The 18,619-nt window shown below is 45.1% G+C and overlaps 1 protein-coding gene across 3 annotated transcripts; it reads right to left on the bottom strand.

Moving 5' to 3' along the window:
* Positions 1-9,281, bottom strand: LOC118212145 (eosinophil peroxidase-like). 3 transcript variants are annotated; one of them, XM_035389779.1, is made up of 16 exons: positions 9,208-9,281; positions 8,664-8,732; positions 8,245-8,332; positions 7,895-8,070; positions 7,497-7,629; positions 7,242-7,371; positions 6,492-6,698; positions 5,733-6,093; positions 5,109-5,269; positions 4,708-4,966; positions 4,312-4,482; positions 3,376-3,613; positions 3,005-3,204; positions 1,957-1,994; positions 1,559-1,603; positions 1,200-1,291 (listed from the first exon to the last, which is right to left on the bottom strand). In XM_035389779.1, exons 2-16 carry the CDS (start codon positions 8,728-8,730, stop codon positions 1,277-1,279), a joined length of 2,289 nt encoding a protein of 762 aa, XP_035245670.1. In that variant the 5' UTR covers positions 8,731-8,732; positions 9,208-9,281; the 3' UTR covers positions 1,200-1,276. The 3 variants fall into 3 exon arrangements, with proteins under 3 accessions (XP_035245668.1, XP_035245670.1, XP_035245669.1); XM_035389777.1 differs by lacking the exon at positions 1,957-1,994 and having other exon boundaries at positions 1-1,291; XM_035389778.1 differs by lacking the exons at positions 1,200-1,291; positions 1,559-1,603 and having other exon boundaries at positions 1,610-1,994.
* Positions 9,282-18,619: the final 9,338 nt, after the last annotated feature.

The following is an 18,619-nucleotide window of genomic DNA, read 5'->3' as shown; positions in this document are numbered from 1 at the left end:
TATGGACAGAACTTTTTAAATTATTTTTATTTCTGAATATAAAAAAGACAAAACGTTTTACATAGAGTTGGGAGTCGGCATTAAATTCAGGTTCCCGTTACACTTCAATGTTTTGACCCAAGCTTGTTTCATGTTGCGGCACCATTTTAAGATGAAAATTTCCCAGCCATTTAAGGTCAGCTTGTACAATCAAGCTGAATGTGTGTGCCCATCTGCAAAACTGCAGTGTAAACAAAGGCACTATTTCTTTGCTGTGCAGATAAATCCAAGGTAGCAGCCTAGGGTATCCAAACAAACTTCTAAAATATATATTTAAAAATAATAATTTTCACAAAGATTTACAAAGTGATTAGACAATTCAGTGTCTGCAAAGTCCTTATTTGACATCTAAGATGTCCATTTAAGGGCAGTCAAGCGAAGCATTGCTGGGTGGCAGCATGAGCATCGGTGATTCAACAGCAGAAGCAACAGTCATCCCGTATAAATAAAGGTTAAGCAAGGCTAAATTTAAAACAGAGAATATATAAATAGTGCATCGGATCAGGAGCAGAAGCCTGTCCTTTTCAGTTCCTTCTTTAGTGCAGTAGAGCGGAATTACAGGTAGAGGTGCTACCGTTTTCACGCCATGCTTCCGGAAAGATCGGGAAAGAACAGAGCGGCACCGGTGAAAGTCGGAAGCGCGGGTGACGTAAAACACCGAAAAGCCACTACCACGAGTGCACGCGGTAGGTCTGTATGCTGTGGCTAAAAGAGAAGAGCGCGGAGAGAGAGGCGCGCGTGAGCCGGAGTGCGTTTAGCGAGCGCGTTAGACACGGAGTATAAACAAGCGCGTAGCGGGAGCGTCTGATCTACGGGGTGAAGAGCAGGTGTCCGGAGAAGTAGCTGTCGGCGGTCATGCCGTTGCCCCCGTAGTTGGCCCGCAGCCAGACCCGGTCCCCCCGGCGGAGCTCCACCATGGTGCCCCCGGAGCTGGTGACGTAGCCGTTCTGCAGCGTGCTCAGGGAGTGCAGCAGCACCCGGCCGTTGTGGCACAGGTCGACGTTGCCCACGTTCTGGTACAGGGTGCAGAAGAAGTCGAACTGGTACACCCCGGGCACCGCGCAGGTGAAGTAGCCGGTGCGGTTGTCGTAGTGCTTCTGCCCGTTGTAGAGGACCTCCCGGAAGATGATGACCTGATTGGGGTCGGGGTTGTTGTAGCCCAGGCGTACCGAGAAAGCCGAGCGCTGGATGCCGGGGCCGGGGGGACCGGGGGGGCCGGGGGGGCCAGGGGGCCCCCTCATGCCTGGGGGACCTGTAGGGGAGGGCAGGGAAGGGACACAGCACTTTTAGCTAACTGCAGAAAATACAACATGGTTGCAGTTTAAACACCTGTTTAGCACATAGAGACACGCATAGACACACACACACAGAAACACACACACGCACATACACACACACACACACACACACACACACACACACAAACAAACACTTGCGCACACACACATGCACGCAGGCACACACACAGAACTGCACACCACCTTCTAGAGTAAGACGGAAGTATCGAATGCCCTGTTACCTCGTTCTCCTGGCTCTCCCCTCGGGCCTGGGATGGGGTCGGACCCTGAAATGTAAAATAAAAATGTCTCTGTGTGCTGCCTGTTTGATTATTGATACAGATGACTGCTAGTAGAGGCAATGCTTCCCACACAGCTGATTGGAAGAGCTGGATTCGCTTGGTGTGTTTGGACAGAGAACCCTGGTGGAACAATCAGGAAGTTTGGATTTGTGCCATTTTAGAAATCAATGCTCTTCGCCCACAGTAACAGAGAAACAGAGCCGTCAGATAAACACACTGCAGGATTGGATTTTGCTGTGGTTGATTTCACGTGAGATTGTGTGGGGCTTGATTGGTGAGAGAATGAACATGGCTTTCGATGGCCATGCAAGCAAGCAAACAATCTTCTTTTCTCTAACCTGAAATCCGCTGATACCAATCTGGTTGTCATCTGGGTCTGTAATGTCAAACATCATAAATGAGAAAGTGATGGTGACAGCAAGTTGTGTGAGTGCGTGTGTGTGTGTGCGTGTGTCTATGTGTGCATGTATTACAATTTTTTAAACCATACTGCTTCAGACAGTAGATACTAATAGACCATTAGTATTTATTCACTTGCAATATTTAGAGACTGAATATTACAAAGGCGACAGGAAAATACCTGAGGGCCTGTGTGTGTGTGTGTATGTACGGGGGTGTGGTGGGTGGTGTAGAGAGTGAGGTCTGGTGCAGGGGAACGTGTGTCTGTGTGTGTGTCTACAGTGGGTGGTGTAGAAAGTGGGGTCTGCTGCAGAGGGACGTGTGTGTGTGTGTGTGTGTGTGTGTACAGTGGGTGGTGTCGAAAGTGGGGTCTGGTGCAGGGGAACGTGTGTGTGTGTGTGTGTGTCTACAGTGGGTGGTGTAGAAAGTGGGGTCTGGTGCAGAGGGACGTGTGTGTGTGTGTGTACAGTGGGTGGTATCGAAAGTGGAGTCTGGTGCAGGGGAACGTGTGTGTGTGTCTACAGTGGGTGGTGTAGTGAGTGGGGTCTGGTGCACAGAGACGTGTGTGTGTACAGTGGGTGGTGTAGAGAGTGGGGTCTGGTGCAGAGGGACGTGTGTGTGTGTGTGTACAGTGGGTGGTGTAGAGAGTGGGGTCTGGTGCAGGGGGACGTGTGTGTGTGTGTCTACAGTGGGTGGTGTAGAGAGTGGGATCTGGTGCAGAGGGACGTGTGTGTGTGTGTGTGTGTGTACAGTGGGTGGTGTAGAGATTGGGGTCCGTTCCAGAGGGACGTGTGTGTGTGTGTGTGTGTACAGTGGGTGGTGTAGAGAGTGGGGTCTGGTGCAGGGGGACGTGTGTGTGTGTGTGTGTCTACAGTGGGTGGTGTAGAGAGTGGGGTCCGTTGCAGAGGGACGTGTGTGTGTGTGTGTGTACAGTGGGTGGTGTAGAGAGTGGGGTCTGGTGCAGGGGGACATGCATGGGACACTCACCAGCTTCGATCCAGGGCGTGAGGTCAAAGGCAGGGATGTTGTCGCAGTTGGCGTAGCCGGACCCACGGGGGCGGTAGAGGAAGGGGTCGCGGGGGACATCTCTGATGCCCGTGTTGTCACAGATGATGCGGGCCAATGAGACGCTGGCCAGGGAAGCCCTCTGTCTGCTGGTGAACACGCCCTCATTTTGCCACCATAACCTGAAATGTGTATCGGGGGCACGTTACTAACATTGCTGATATTCCTGTGTGACTGCACTGGCTCAGAACAACAGTGCAGTCAAAAGAAACAACCCCATAGCACCATAGCAGCCAACTGCCACCAAACAATCAAATCCCAAATTTAAAAATAAAAAAAAACTCCCAACTCGCCTGTCTCCCTGGCGGATGTTCTGGAACTGTTTGGCGATTAGGCAGGCAAAGAGGGGCCCCACGCGGCCCCCGGGGACGAAGGGCTCTGCAACGCCCCCCAGCCACACGTCGATGTTGGCGGGGGTGCCGTACAGCTGCAGCAGCCGCTGAGCCAGATCTGTGTTGTTCATAACCTGGGCCAGCTGCTCGACATTCTGGGGCTCTGACAGGCCACAGAACCGTCGCCATTCGTTGTAGCCTTCAGTGAACAGAGGAACAGACAGAAATTACAGAGATTAATACAGTGTGAAACTGCACAAGGGTTAACACAGTGTGAAACTGCACAGAGATTAACACAGTGTGAAACTGCACAGAGATAAACACAGTGTGAAACTGCACAGAGATAAACACAGTGTGAAACTGCACAGCGATTAACACAGTGTGAAACGGCACAGAGATTAACACAGTGTGAAACTGCACAGCGATTAACACAGTGTGAAACTGCACAGCGATTAACACAGTGTGAAACTGCACAGCAATTAACACAGTGTGAAACTGCACAGCGATTAACACAGTGTGAAACGGCACAGAGATTAACAGTGTGAAACTGCACAGAGATTAACAGTGTGAAACTGCACAGCGATTAACACCGTGTGAAACTGCACATAGATTAACACAGTGTGAAACTGCACAGAGATTAACACAGTGTGAAACTGCACAGCGATTAAAACAGTGTGATAGAAGGATGAAATAAAAATGCACAGAGACACAACACAGATTGCAAACTTTTTGGGGGCGAGTTGGACAAGGTATTGGAGCGGGTGTGTAGGTAGAGGAGTTGCCGTAGGGACCGGGGTGGAGGTGCATAGAGAGGGGGAGGCAGAGGAGGTGCATTGGGGAGGAGAGCAGGGGCAGGAAGGGAGGTGGAGGCGCAGTGGGGTTGATAATAATCCTCACCAGGGATGCCGTGGTCACGACTGCGCTGCATGTTCAGAGCACCCAGGTCCAGCGCCAGCCGACTGGTGAACTGGAAGAGCCTATCACGGAGTGCCTCCACCATCATGTTATCCTGCGTGTTGAGCTTGGCGGGACTGCCCACCAGTCCCCGAATCAGAGGGTCTATCCCACCTGAAAGGTGGGGGAGAAATGCCTTAGCTGGGTGTTTATGGGTGACCCCCCTCAAAATGTGTCCCATACAAAGGAACGTTCTCATCAGTCACCATTATTCATTTAATGCTTGTTTATCATCACTTCTTAATGACTTCTATAGGAGTCCACATTTCCAGCATGCAGTGCCTCAAGTCTACAGCGAGTCCGCTCTAAAGACAGAAGACAGGCAGCTCTTCTACAAACCTTCAAAGACCACCCTCCAGGGGGTGAAGAAAGCTTCGTACAGCGGCACGCTGGGGAACTGCGGGTGCTCGTTGTAGTTCTCGTCCAGTCGGAACATGAAGGGCTGGATGGCGAGGTGGGCGAAGCGGTAGGCAGCCGTGGCGAAGACGTTGGAGATGGTGGGGTCCACGTTCTCATCGTAGCCGGGGTAGGTGGAGAGTCGGCGTGACAACTCGTCAGGGCCGACGATGTGCCGGAGGTAATCCCGGAACACGAGTACCTGGAGGGCACAGGAAAGCACGTTAAAAAGCCCCAGATTGACCCACTGGGAAATATTGAGGATGTAGTCCAAATCTAAATAGACCCCATGTGATTGCTATACTGAGACCTGTACATGTGGCGCCCCCTGGTGGCGCTGTTACCTGATGGTAGCCGCCCATGATCTTGCGCGCCTCCTGGTAGAGCGTCTCGCTGCTCCAGTGCGGGTTGAGCTGGCGCAGTGCCCGCGCCAGGCGGTTGTGCTCACGTAGGAACAGCGTGTGCAGGGAGGTGAGGCCGATGTTCTCATCCACGCGAACGTCGCCTGCAAGAGGGCGCAAAATGGAGGCCTTAGCAGCCTCACCTAGAGCTTCAGAGCGCCTCCACGCCCACCGCTTCACAACAACAAGAGGGCCATTTACAGAACCTTCCAGATGCTTAAATGTAACTGATCTGAAATGTAATATTACTTTGATTTGATGTTGCATCACCATGTTATACCAGAGCAGTGAGTACCAGTATAAAATAACTGTGCTCTTATCCCAAAGGGTGCAGGTTTGATTCCCAAGGAGGGCATTGCCGTAGTACCCTAGAGCAAGTTATTTAACCTGGTTACTTCAGTATATATCCAAGTGATTGAAAAACAAATAGCTAAATTGTGTAAGTCACTCAGGAAAAGAATGTCTGCTAAATGGCAGTAAAGCAATGTCTAAAACTGTCTCCTGACATTTGAGCCTCTTATTACAACCTGTCCACTACCCTTCTCCTCGGACTCCATTGGTTCTCACCTGCTACGAAGCATGGCACCTCTTCCAGTCCAGAAGTGTTGGTGACTTTCTGGCGAGTCGCGCACATGTTGGGCTTCATGTTGGTGAAGGGCAGGTGCTCCCTGCCGCTGTCGTTGAATCTCTGGTTGACGCGCAGCAAGCCCCCGTCGTTGGTGAGGTCACGCAGGTCCCGGGCCAGCACGTCCTCCGAGCCGTACACCTGCCCCACGTCCAGGTAGGCCGTCAGGGAGTTGATCTGCTCCAGCACATTGTTTGCCCCGAAGATGAAACCCGTGCTCCCCGTCCCACACGCCGGGGCGGAGCGGAAGAACGGGAGGCAGGTTTTGGAATTTGCGCCGAAGCGGGGGTCCTGCTTCGGGATCTGATGACAGACAGAGAGGGGTTTGGAGCGGAGATTAATTTCGGTTTATAAACACGCATGTATCAGACACAAGATGGGGGACATAGAATCTTGTTAAAACAACAGCGAATATGTGGAGTTAAAATGGAGGGAAGCCGTTAGTGATGGATATGAAGAGGGAGAGGACAGAAGAATGAAAGAGAAGAGACATTGTGTAGTAGAGAAGGTGGCCAACCCTGGTTCTGTGGAGCTGCTGACCATTTAGACCAAAGAAAAACCAAAAATAAAAGGTGAGTTGAGTTAACTGTGTAATCAACTACTTCAATTGATCAATTAAGTTAAAACAAAAACCAGCAGACCCTGCGGCTCCCCAGGACCTGGGTTGGCCCCCTCTGGTGTAGATGGTGTAGAGCACTGACCAGAATGGGGAAGCAGGGGTTAGCCTGCTCACAGGTCGCGTCGCAGTTGATGCCGTTGCTGAAGGAACGGATGCTGGGGGAGTGTGGGGTGAAGGACAGGTCGTGATCGTTCCACTGGCCAAAGATGGTCACCAGGTGAGTGAAGACCTGGTCATTCTCCACGCCTTCGTTCACTGTGGTCAGAATCCGATTGGAGACCTCTCTCACCTTGAGAAAGAGAGGAAAGGTGAGTGGAAGAATGCAGATGGTATAAAGAATGATGGGGATGACTTACAGTACTGTCTCATTTTAAGTTTGAATATGTATCATAATTTTTAGCAAGTACCTTAAGACTCTTTAGAATGGTTTCAATAGCATAGGTATAGGTACATAAGTAAAAATAATAATAATAATAATAATAATAGTTGCAAACAGCAATTAAATGGTAAATGGTAAATGGACTGCATTTATATAGCGCTTTTATCCAAAGCGCTTTACAATTGATGCCTTGCATTCGCCAGAGCAATTAGGGGTTAGGTGTCTTGCTCAGGGACACTTTGACATACCCAGGGCGGGGTTTGAACCGGCAACCCTCCGACTGCCAGACAACCGCTCTTACCCCCTGAGCTATGTCGCCCCCTGACATAGCTTCATTTGCATATTTTGTTATTTAAGGTACTTATTAATTTGCATGTAGCAGGGTTGTAATAGAAATAACAATAACAATAGGGTTCCAATAATAATAATAATAATAATAATGATTCTAAATACCAAGGGGAGTAAGAATCCATTGTAGCTTCTTTTGGGGTCCCATCCCTTGGGTTGGGAGATCCCATCCTCGTATTTAGGGGGCAGCCAGCGGGTGAAGGGCGTGTTGGAGGCCCCACGCCGAGGGTTTTTCCTGAAAAATAAATGAAAAGGATAAATAAATTTTTTTAAATGGCTAAATTGGAATTCACTTTTGAATTATCAGACCTTGTGTGGGCTGTAGGGGCCTAGAGGTCTAGAAGGAAGCATGTCACTCACAGGTTGTTGCAGACGCTAGTGGCAGTTCTGTACGTGTTGATCTGTGGGGTGGTGCGGCAGGACGGGGGCCGAACTCGAGCTGCACAGCCTGTCAGACGGGCGATGGTGCCCAGTTCATCAGGGGTGAGCAGATCTGAGGGAGAGAGAAAAAGAGAGAGATTCTGTGAGCTTATGGGAATGAGAGGTGGTCTGTCTGTGTGTTTGTGTGTGTGTGTGTGTATGTGTGTGTATGTTTGCGTGTGTGTGTGTATGTGTGTGTGTGTATGTCTGTCTGTGTGTTTGTGTGTGTGTGTGTGTGTGTATGTCTGTGTGTGTGTGTGTATGTTTGTCTGTGGGTGTGTGTGCATCCGTGCGGGTATGTGTGTGTTTGCATGTGTGACTGTGAGTGTGTCTCAGACCTGTAGCATTGAGCGAGCGTTTGTGCAGGTGGTGCGCCCTCTGCTGGATCAGTGTGAGAGTGTAGTCCATGTAGTCTGCAGCTCGCACTGCTGAGCGTGTGTCCCGGGCCGGCTGCTTCAGCAGACGCAGAACATCTGCAGGGCTGGCCGACCCCTTCTGCACACGGGACAGACTCCTGTCAGGGACAGACAGACAGACAGAGAGAGGCACAGAGTTATGGACAGCCACATACCTGGCTCATCACTGGGAGGAAGAGAACACACACACACACACACACACACACACACACTCGAATCCACACAAACACACTACAGTGTGAAATGACAGTGAGAGAGTCTTGTGCGCTTACTCTATTCGTGAGTATTTGTAGGCTTCATCGACAGTCCTCTTTGCATCCTCCAGAGCATGCAGAATGAACGGTCTCCCCAGACTCTCTTCTGCAAACAACATGCACATACTTCAGCCAATCACCTTGGAGCTCTGACCGTCTATTCCAAGTTATGCATTAGCATTCCTGGCTAGTGCTGGGTACAGCATGCACAATTCAGACTCATTGGACATTGCACTGAGCTTATTAAAAAAAAACATTGATTTTGTGGGATTTTACATTTGTAACTGGTGGAATGTGTTTAAAGGAGTCATTTTATTATATATGAAATCATTTTATGGTGGTATTTGGAAGTGTTTGTGTCTAAGCTGGTGTTTGACGCTCTTTGTGGTGTGTTAATTTGTCTCCTGAGCACATCGTCCTTGTGTGGGCTCGCTCACCTGCAGAAAGTTGGTAGGAGAAAGCCAGGCACAGCCCCAACGCCAGGAAGCATGGAGCACGATTCATCTCTGAAAGGCCAAGAGAGAGCCTGTACATCAGTTACTGCATTCCAAGACTCAGGGCCACAGACAAACTGTCACCACTGTGAGAAATATATCAGCTCAAAGGCGGCAGTGCAGTATGTTTAGTATTGTAAAATATCTAAAGCCTCTAACTGAAATATGCTGTACATTTAAAGCTGACATGCAAACACAATTAATATAAAACCCAATATTATTGGAATTATTCTAAAACCGAATTATTCTTCCCAGACTTCTACCGCTAAGCAGCTTAGCAAAATTATTATATCTCTGTAACACTTTTGCTACCAGTTTTAATTTGAAATGCTCGAGAACATCTATCGGATGTCTTTCTCAAATGTACAGCTGCATACAACAATAATGGCAACATTGCAAACAAACAAACAAAAAAAAAAAAATAGGATCAGCAGGTGGCAGTCCAAAGAGAAGGGCGGTCAGGAGAAGAGACAGAAGAGCTCTTTACCTGTAACTTCGAGTCGCTCTTGTGTACGGCCTTCTTGTGGAAAGGTTCAGATGTCTTGCTCTGTCTGCATCATTTTGACCTTTATTTATATCCCGCAGAGCCCGCCCCTCAGCCTCCCTGTCCCGTCACAGTTGAGGTAAACTGCAGTTAAATAACTTCCTTCTTCCTACTTCCTACTCAAACGCTGACCTTCCATCCTTGCTGTAAGTTCTGAGGGCGTATATTGACTGGATTTTTTTGAACCAATGATGGGAAGATTAAGCTGTTAGGTCGTTGACCTTGGGAGGTGGAGGTGGGAGGGGGCGGGAGGTCAATGGGATGTGGCGTTCCACATGCGTTGCCCATGATGTTCCATTATGTAGTCGACCTGGACATCTAGACATTATTTGCTGTAGCCTGTTGTCATTCCTGATTGTTTTAAATTGTTGTGATTCGCTTGCCCGGCCGCAATAAGTCCTTCAGTTCATCCTGAACTGTGAGGAGAAACCATTTATCCCTGACAAAGAGCCTTCTGAGTGCATGAATCTTCTGTCAGTTAAAGAAAAGCACAGATAATGAAATTAGTTGAGCCTAAGTAATCCACAGGAGAGGTTCAGCTCCTGTTTACATTCGGTAATACACTTTCGTTTTTGTAAACTGTAAAAAGTTATTTCTTATCAAAGGCCATAACGATTTTCCTTCACTGGTGCGGGTATTCTTGTAACAGCCTGTTGCGGACGGTAAGGTTGATAAGAATCCTCATTAACAGAGTCAGAGGTGAGCCAGGTCCAGAGGTGTCTGCATTTCCTTATTGAGGGTGTTGCACGATTATGATGCCGGGAAGTTTAATAGAGATTAGCAGCACAAAACTGAAGTCCATATCGTCATCATACCAACCCGTAACAGGAAGAAAATCACAATCATAATTTCATGAGGTTTACCAGATTAGTCTCTTAGTCTCATTTAGGGCAAATCTTCGCTCCTCTCTGAGCAGGGTGTGTCATGCGTAATGCATAATTCTTGCACATAAAATGCACACCTATGTCTTTATAACTTAAAATCCTATTGTTTTTGAACTCATAATTTGAATCATTTATAGATGCATAAAAAATAGTTTTGCGCAAATCCAGAAGTAATGATACAATCAGCTATATGGTTGGGGTCCCACTGGGTTCAATTCTAGGACCTGTCCTGTTTAGTATTTACTTCAATGACTGTGCCCCAAGTGTGTCCTCCTGGAAATGAGTTGCAAATATATGCTGACAACACAGTGATGTGTATTTATTACCACTTTATTAGTTACACCTGCTCAATAACGCAAATAGCTTGCTCCTTGTGCTTACTGGAGCCGCTTATCTAACCTCGATTGACCTCGATTGGAAGTCCCCTCCTCTCCCCTTTCTCTCAGTATTCATATATAAACTCACCAGCCACTTTATTAGGTATACCTGGTTGTTAATGGAAATAGCCTGCTCCTCCAAACGGTCAATCATGTGGCTCCAACTCAATATATAAAGCATGCAGTCATGGTGAAGAGGTTTAGTTGTTGTTTGACCAGATATTAAAATGAGCAAGACCGGTGGTCTAAGCAACAGAGGCTGTGGTACAATTGTTGGTGCCAGAAGTGGTGGTTCCAGAAACAGCCCCACCCCTCTTGGGATTTCCTACAACAAAATGTAGTCACAATACGTGTTTTTTTTTTTAATCTAATGTCTTCGCATGTGCAGATTTGTTACATGTTTTGTGTTATTCGGGCAATATCTAAATATTTTTTGTCGATGAATCCGGGACAGTTTGCGTCATTGCCGAGTCGCTGTATCTCACGCGCTTAGTGGACGACCCGGACTAGACCGGACTTCATGCCGTTATAAGGGTCCCCTTTATCCCTACTGTGCAGTCTCTCTCCAAATTGTACAACATCGCAGTGTGCAAAAAACTGCACTTCTGCGCTTTCAAAACACTTTCCACCAAGCCCATGGAAGTCAATGCGTGACTCGGTCCACATTTTTTTTCCAGTCTGTGATGAAATTCAACACTGTCAAACAGACACAATGAATGTTACAACATCTTCTCTGAAGAGCATATAAGATTCCTTTATCAACACAGAAATATATTAGGCAAGACAGGGTTTTTCCTGGCTCACAATACAGCATAGGCGGTGGCTTGGTGACAGAGACTGTGGTCGGCCCAGCTTTACAGCCGCTGTCAACTCAGTGCATTGTCTCCCCATGTTTAGCTACATTTAGAATGTAAAGTTCTGTAGAATCTTTTTTGTCAAGTCTTCAAGACACCACCACAAGGCATTGGGATGTAGGCTATAAAATATTTTTAGCTACATTTAGAATGTAAAGTTCTGTAAAATCTTGTTTTGTCAAGTCTTCTAGACACCACCACAAGGCATGTTGGCTTTAAAAAAAAATGAAACATTAAAAAATGAAACTGTTTAAATATTTATTAATGGGTTACACGTTGTAAGTGCCAAAATTGGGGGGAAATATAGCCTATGCCGAAGGATTACCACGTTGTAAGGGTTCATTCTACAGGAATAGTGGTATTTGGTAACTGCAGTGTCTTGAAATGTATGTAGGGTAGAGTATTAACCTTTTAACTTCATGTATTTATGTTATTTTTATACATTCACGCAAATAAATTTTTCACCATCCTTTTGTCACTTTGTTCCTTGTACCTCGTAACGACATAAAAGATGACATTGACCTGTTGTTTGCTATGTTTACGGCAGCTGGCAGTTAGCGTGCAAAACAAGTTTAACAAGTGACATTTTTTTTATTTCAGGGTCAAGTTAGTCTTAAAGAGCAGTCAGAGATAACATTTTTGCATTTTTGACTAGGCTGACCTGATGTCCTGTTTCCCAAGCAGTTCTTTCCAGGCAAGATTTCTACATTCCCAAAATGGTTAGGCTTTGCTCGTTCCATAGACCGTATACAAATAGCCTAGTGCAATGCCCACCCCTGATTTTTATTTTTATTTATTTATTTTTTAATTAAATATATGGTCATGTTGATTGTTACATATAGTTGTATGTTGCTTGTTTGCATGCAACATGCTAGTCTTTTTATTTTTTTGCATGCCTGTTTTAGCTGCCTGCATTACACTGTAGCCTGCTGTCTGCTTCTATGTTAACTTGTAGCACGTGTTTTTGCCTATATGTCTATTTTTCCCCCCTAACCTTTTAATTGTTACCTGCCAGGCACTACAGTTGAATGTTAGCCAGCTGGCTAAGACTGATACATTTACAGCAGTGTTGATGAATGTGCACTATCTTAGTCAAATAGACTTATCTACACTCAGTGGCCACTTTTTTAGGTACAACTGACTACCACCGGGTAAAACCCCCTTTTTGCAGGCTGAATTATTTGCAGCATGAATGAAAAAAATTACTGCAAACATTCCTTAGGGATTTGGGTCTGATTTGATGCTAATTCGATAGCATCATGCAGTACCTGCATATCTTTCAGTCCTGCGTTCATACTACAAACCTCTCATTCCACAGCATATCAATGGTGCTCTATTGGATTGTGATCTGGGGACTGTGCAGGACATCGGAATGAATTGAGGTCACTGTCATGCTCGTGGAACCAGCTCGAGGTGATGTGTGCTTTCTGACAACCTTACAAAATAGACTGCATAATATAGCATGATAATGATAAAAAATAATTTTATATAATGAATATGGGGATTAGTACAGGGATCAGTAATGCGAGGCATTTGTCACAGAAGTCGCAGGTCTCATGAATTCTGTGACTTTCCCCATTTTTTACTATTTCAAATATTTCCACCATTTTTAGTGCTTTCTGTGATTTTTTTTGGCAGTTTGTGGTTGGTAATTGTCAACCTTAATGTAGCCAATTGCATTACTGCGCTTTTTAACAATAGCCTATTGCCAAATGCTGGAAGAACCAAAGTGTCACAATCTATACAGATTCTGGAATGTTCTGTGATCAAGATTCTCGCTCTTGTCAGTTGTTGCTATCAGATGTTTGACAGCCCCTATCAACAGTGTTGATATCAAGCTCTTCCCCCATTACGGGACAGCAGGGGCTTATCAGAGACTCAAACCCCTTTTACCAATACAAACTTTTAGGAAATAAAAAAAAGGCACACAGTAACAGGGCTTTACATCAGTAATTCAATTTGAATGTGCTCTATTTCTAACAACGTTCTGGTGAATTAAAGGCAGAAAAGTACGCTCTTTCTTTCTGTGTTGGACTGAATTAAGCAAATTAAATGCACCTAACTATCGCTCATAGGCTGTCCATAATAGCTCATTGATTTTTTAAAATTATTTCAATCACTTGTTACTGTTGCTACCGGCATGCATGTTATTTCAATTATTTCCCAGTGCCGCACCTGAGATCTATTAATTAATTTAATGAATGAAAAAAAAAACTGTGATTTCTTTGACTTTTTTTTCAGTTTTATATGATTTTCAACTGCTCCGCGACTTCAGCCAATATTTTCCGTGACACCCAGCCATACTGATGAGTAATCTGTATTGTATTCCCCTTAAAATTAGGCAAAAATGAACACTTTACAGCTGATTTTCTTTCAAATCATTTCCATTAAAATATTTGGTTTGACAAAAAAAATTGAACCTCTTTGCCCATGTCTGCATGCTTTACATATTGAGTTACAGACACATGATTTGCTGCGTGGAGGAAAAGGCTGTTTCCATTAATGAACAGGTGCACCTAATAAAATGGCTGTTAAGTGTGAAAATAAATATTGGAGGTCACTTGGGGACACTGCTCAGGAGGCAGTACCTCAGACAAGCAGCTCCAACAGGCTCTGATTTAAATGATACAAGCTCTGGGTTCCATGATAAAGTACAAAGGGTGTGCTGTGTTGAAGGTGCAGCACTGGTGGCTTGGATATGGTTCCCATTGAGGAAACTTACAGATCATAGTGAAAACCTTCCGTGTGAAGAACCATTCACTGAATGAGCACTCTGGGTGCCAATAGTGGAGGGGAAAGATGATGGATGGACAACAGGTGAAAAAAAGGTACACATTAAAAGCACCGGACAAAAGGGTGGAAGGAAGATGCTAAATGTTTAAAGTTAACAAATTACGGTTTAGCTGCACTTCCCAAAAAAAAAAAAAAATCTAATTCTCGAGCTCTGCTATAAACAGCATATTAGGACAAAATAACTCCCAAAAGAGAAATAAAAATAATTGACTCCAATCAAAGTCAGATTTATTCAATTATCTTAAAGCTTTTATTTTGCTATTTGTATATTGTCTTGATAGGAACTGGTAATCAGCCTGAAGTCAACTTTGAAACAGGGCAGTCGGTCACACAAGTACCACCCAAGCTGATTATTAATCTCTCTCAACCAATGCGTGACGAAGTTACAGATTACTTATCAATTATTACACCTAAACACCTAAAGGTCCCTGGCAAAGGTTGCTCATTGGTTTCCTCTTTTGGCAATGACTACTGAAAGTCCCACGCACAGCAAGTAGTCCAGACAATGCTACATTTCAGTAGGCCAAGAATACATTTCCTTCCATTTACGTGAGCCAGAACGCGACATTGTGTCAAAACGGTGCAAATTCTTTGCATTCCTCGCCCCCTTAGATAATGGGGAAAGCCTGACAGACAGAACAACAGTAGGTGACACCACACACGCTCTCACATTTGTTCTGACAGACTTCTGAAATTCAACACCGAGTTTGTGCAGCATCGAAGAAGGTACGTGCTTTCCACATAGAGTTACATAATAGAGACACAGTAACTTTCTGTAATAAGATGATATTTACCCCTGGTATTTCCCTCTGTTCTGCCACTCCATCTGTAACTCAATAGCCTCATAATTCAGGCGCCATACCCGTCAAGGGTGTGATTCTATTTTTAAAACATTTGAAATGTTCCTTGATATCATCTGATATGATATGATATCTTATCCTTCATCCACCTTCAGTCTATTACCTGAAGAGTATATAACTATTTAAATTTGATTAGATTGTTTGGCAGTAGATGGGACAACATGAGAATACAGCTCCTTTCAAATTGGAGAGCAAGGCCATGCATTACATTACATTACATTACAGGCATTTGGCAGACGCTCTTATCCAGAGCGACGTACAACAAAGTGTATAACCATAACCAGGAACAAGTATGACGAAACCCCTAGAGAGAAGTACCGGTCCAAGTACAGGGAACAACCGCATAGTTCAACCTGGACCCTGGTGGTTAAACTGATTAACACTATGCTTTTATTTTTTTATTTTTTTATTGCTTCTGAATGTTTATGGCAGTCTACATAACAATTCATGCCTGAAGTTTACCTTCATGTAGCATCGACAGCACTGTCACTCAAAGATGGTTCATCAAAACTATAGACCACTATAAATTAGAAGGCACTTGAACAGAGCTTTACACCTGGAAATTAAAAATACGTTTCCCACATTCATATCGCGTCTATTGTACTATATTTCATTGTGCTTATTGTGCTTAGTCACATAAAAAGAGGTAATGAGGTTAATCAATAGGCTCCTACTGTAATTAGGTCAAACGTGTTTCATTTCTTTCTTAATTTTTTCATCAAACCTATTCGCACAATACGGGTTTGGCTTGTTATTATTTTCCTTTGTCTTTGAATTCTTCATCTTCAAGCCTTCTTAATCTCCCAGATAGTTTGTTTTAATGGCCAGGTGTCTACACTTTCCTACTGATTCACCTCAGTCTTTAACTTGATTAGTTAAAAATAATTTACTAGTTTGCAATGTAGCATAAGAAGCACAATAAAGACATGGGAATTGTATTACTGTGGTCATGCATAGCTATTTATGACATTATGTGGTTTAAGAGGGTGAATAACCCCCCAGTAATTAATACAAAATGACAACTTGTTAAAGTTATGAGATTGCAATTGTGGTAGAAATGAAAACCAGCATATACAAGGGGGTCCAAAGACTGAGTTTGAAGCCACAGCACTAGGCAAATCATAGAACACAGTCTTTGTCCTCTCAAAACGTTCATAGTCTGTGCAGTAGATATAGTATTGCATCATCAACACCTAACTTGGGGTGGTAGGCAAAATGTAATGGATCTAGATGGGGGCTACCCCAGACCAGAGAATGCTAATCCAAGGTCCACTCAAAGGTGTGATGTCAGGGCCACTAGTCTAGATTCATTTGGTACTGACCGCTCTAACTTCTTATGGACTGGTACTATGCATAATTCCTTCCATATGGAAGGGATATCAAAAATGGACAGGGATAGGCTGAACATGTAATGTAGGAGGAAGACTACGATCGGCACACAGAGTTCATTTCTCTAAGCTGTTTCAGAACCTGCTCTTCGGAGATGGTGACAGGGTTTGCAAAGACTGTCTTCCCCTCCTCATTTCTTGACCTGCTGCTGATCTGTAGACAATGCAGAGGAATTCAACCAATTTTTTAGGAAGTTTGACAGGTCAAACCTGGTTGAATACCTCTGCCTTATCTATCCCTCCCTTCCTCCTTCTGTGCTTTTCTAATGGAACCACACTCACTGATGTTGCTTTACCACTGGAACCACACTCACTGATGTTGCTCTCTAATGGAACCACACTCACTGATGTTGCTCTCTAATGGAACCATAGCCAGTGATGTTACTCTCTAATGGAACCATAGCCAGTGATGTTACTCGCTAATGGAACCATAGCCAGTGATGTTACTCTCTAATGGAACCATAGCCAGTGATGTTACTCTCTAATGGAACCATAGCCAGTGATGTTACTCTCGAATGGAACCATAGCCAGTGATGTTACTCTCTAATGGAACCATAGCCAGTGATGTTACTCTCGAATGGAACCATAGCCAGTGATGTTACTCTCAAATGGAGCCACATTGATTCAACTGCAAACTGATGGGTGAAATCAGCTGAGTGTAGAAACATGAAACCATCTGTGTAAAAAGAAAGTTTACTGACGGCAAACGGCAACAAGTCAAACCTGCATTGTGTTATAATAAGTTTAATCACACAATTATGGTAAAACATAAGCACATTTTCAATAACCTTAATTGATCAAGAGGCTTTGAGGCAATCGTTTGCAATATGGCACAGCATGACCGTGGTAATGTTTATAGTTCATTAATGCGGTTAAAGAGCATGAGTAGCCCTCCAAAAACATACATAATTATTGTAAGAAAAATAAACAGTTTGTTAAAATTATTGGATTGCAATTGGGGTAGGAACAAAAACCAGCATACACAGGGGTGCTCCAGGAACCACTGATATTGATTATTTCTTTTGGAGCTTCTTATGATCTGTTAAATTCCAACATTTTAGAAACAAAAGAAAAATAAAATAAAGGAAGAGAAGAAAATGGCCATGGCAAGCAAACATAAAATCATCAAAAAGTTTGATAAACGTCACACAAGGACGTCACACATTTCCAGAATTCAAACAATGGCTTTTGCTCATTGTTGTTTTACCGTTTAAATATGGCCTAACTGTGTGGCCATCCCAGGGGCGCGGCTGTTTGTGGTGCGGTTACACATCCCACTATCTGGAATCCCGCCATGAACTGAGTGGGCTGTTCGTGATTTCTTTGGCCGCGGAGGAGCATTACGGTTTGGGAAATGAGCCTGCAGTCTTTTTGGTTCGATTCCTAGGCGGGGCACCCTTTTGCTGTAACCTTAAGTGAGGTCATTCCATTGTCCTGCACTGCTTCAGTACACATTCAGCTGTATTAAACGGATAATGGGCGGACGATGTGAACTGCGTCCGGATAAGCGCGTGTACTGAAGGCTGAAGTGTAAATATGGCGGCTGGTAGTCCAACGAGTACGGAGGATCCCTGTCACCGCTCTCTGTTCCTTATCGCGGTGCACCAGCTGAGGCCTTTCCTGGTCTGACCGTGCCTTACCGTATGACTGCGGGTCACAGGCAGCGCCGGAGTCCATCTTATATCACGGGGAGCCTGACTGAGCCAGGAACGGGTGCTGTGGCTCCAAACGCTGATCAGAAGGCCATAGACCAGTGGTCTCCAACCCTGGTCCTGGAGGGCTACAGGGTCTGCTGGTTTTTGTTTTCACCTTAAAATCAGCACCCAGTTGTGACCCAAGACACCAAGTGAGTTGAGTTAACTGTGTAATCAACTGCCCTAATTGATTCATGAAGTGCAGGGTCACTATGAAAACCAGCAGACCCTGTAGCTCTCTAGCACCAGGGCTGGAGAACACTGCCATAGGCCAAGGGGGTGTCCAGTCCTCTCCGCAAAGGGCCGGTGCTGGCGCCGGGTTTTTGTTTTAGCCCCGGCACTATGACACCTGATTCTACTCGACCGCAGACCACGATTAGTTCGTTAATTAGTTCAATCAGGTGTTGTATTGAAGGGCCAAAACAAAAACCTGAACCCGCACCGCCTTTTTTGGATAAGATTGCCGTTATTCCTGAAGTCTTTCAGGGTAGGCAGTGTAACATAA

Source organism: Anguilla anguilla, chromosome 14, assembly GCF_013347855.1.
Source record: "Anguilla anguilla isolate fAngAng1 chromosome 14, fAngAng1.pri, whole genome shotgun sequence".
Taxonomy (NCBI): domain Eukaryota; kingdom Metazoa; phylum Chordata; class Actinopteri; order Anguilliformes; family Anguillidae; genus Anguilla; species Anguilla anguilla.
Note: the sequence above shows the minus strand (reverse complement) of the source record. Positions and strands in the feature narration are given on the sequence as shown.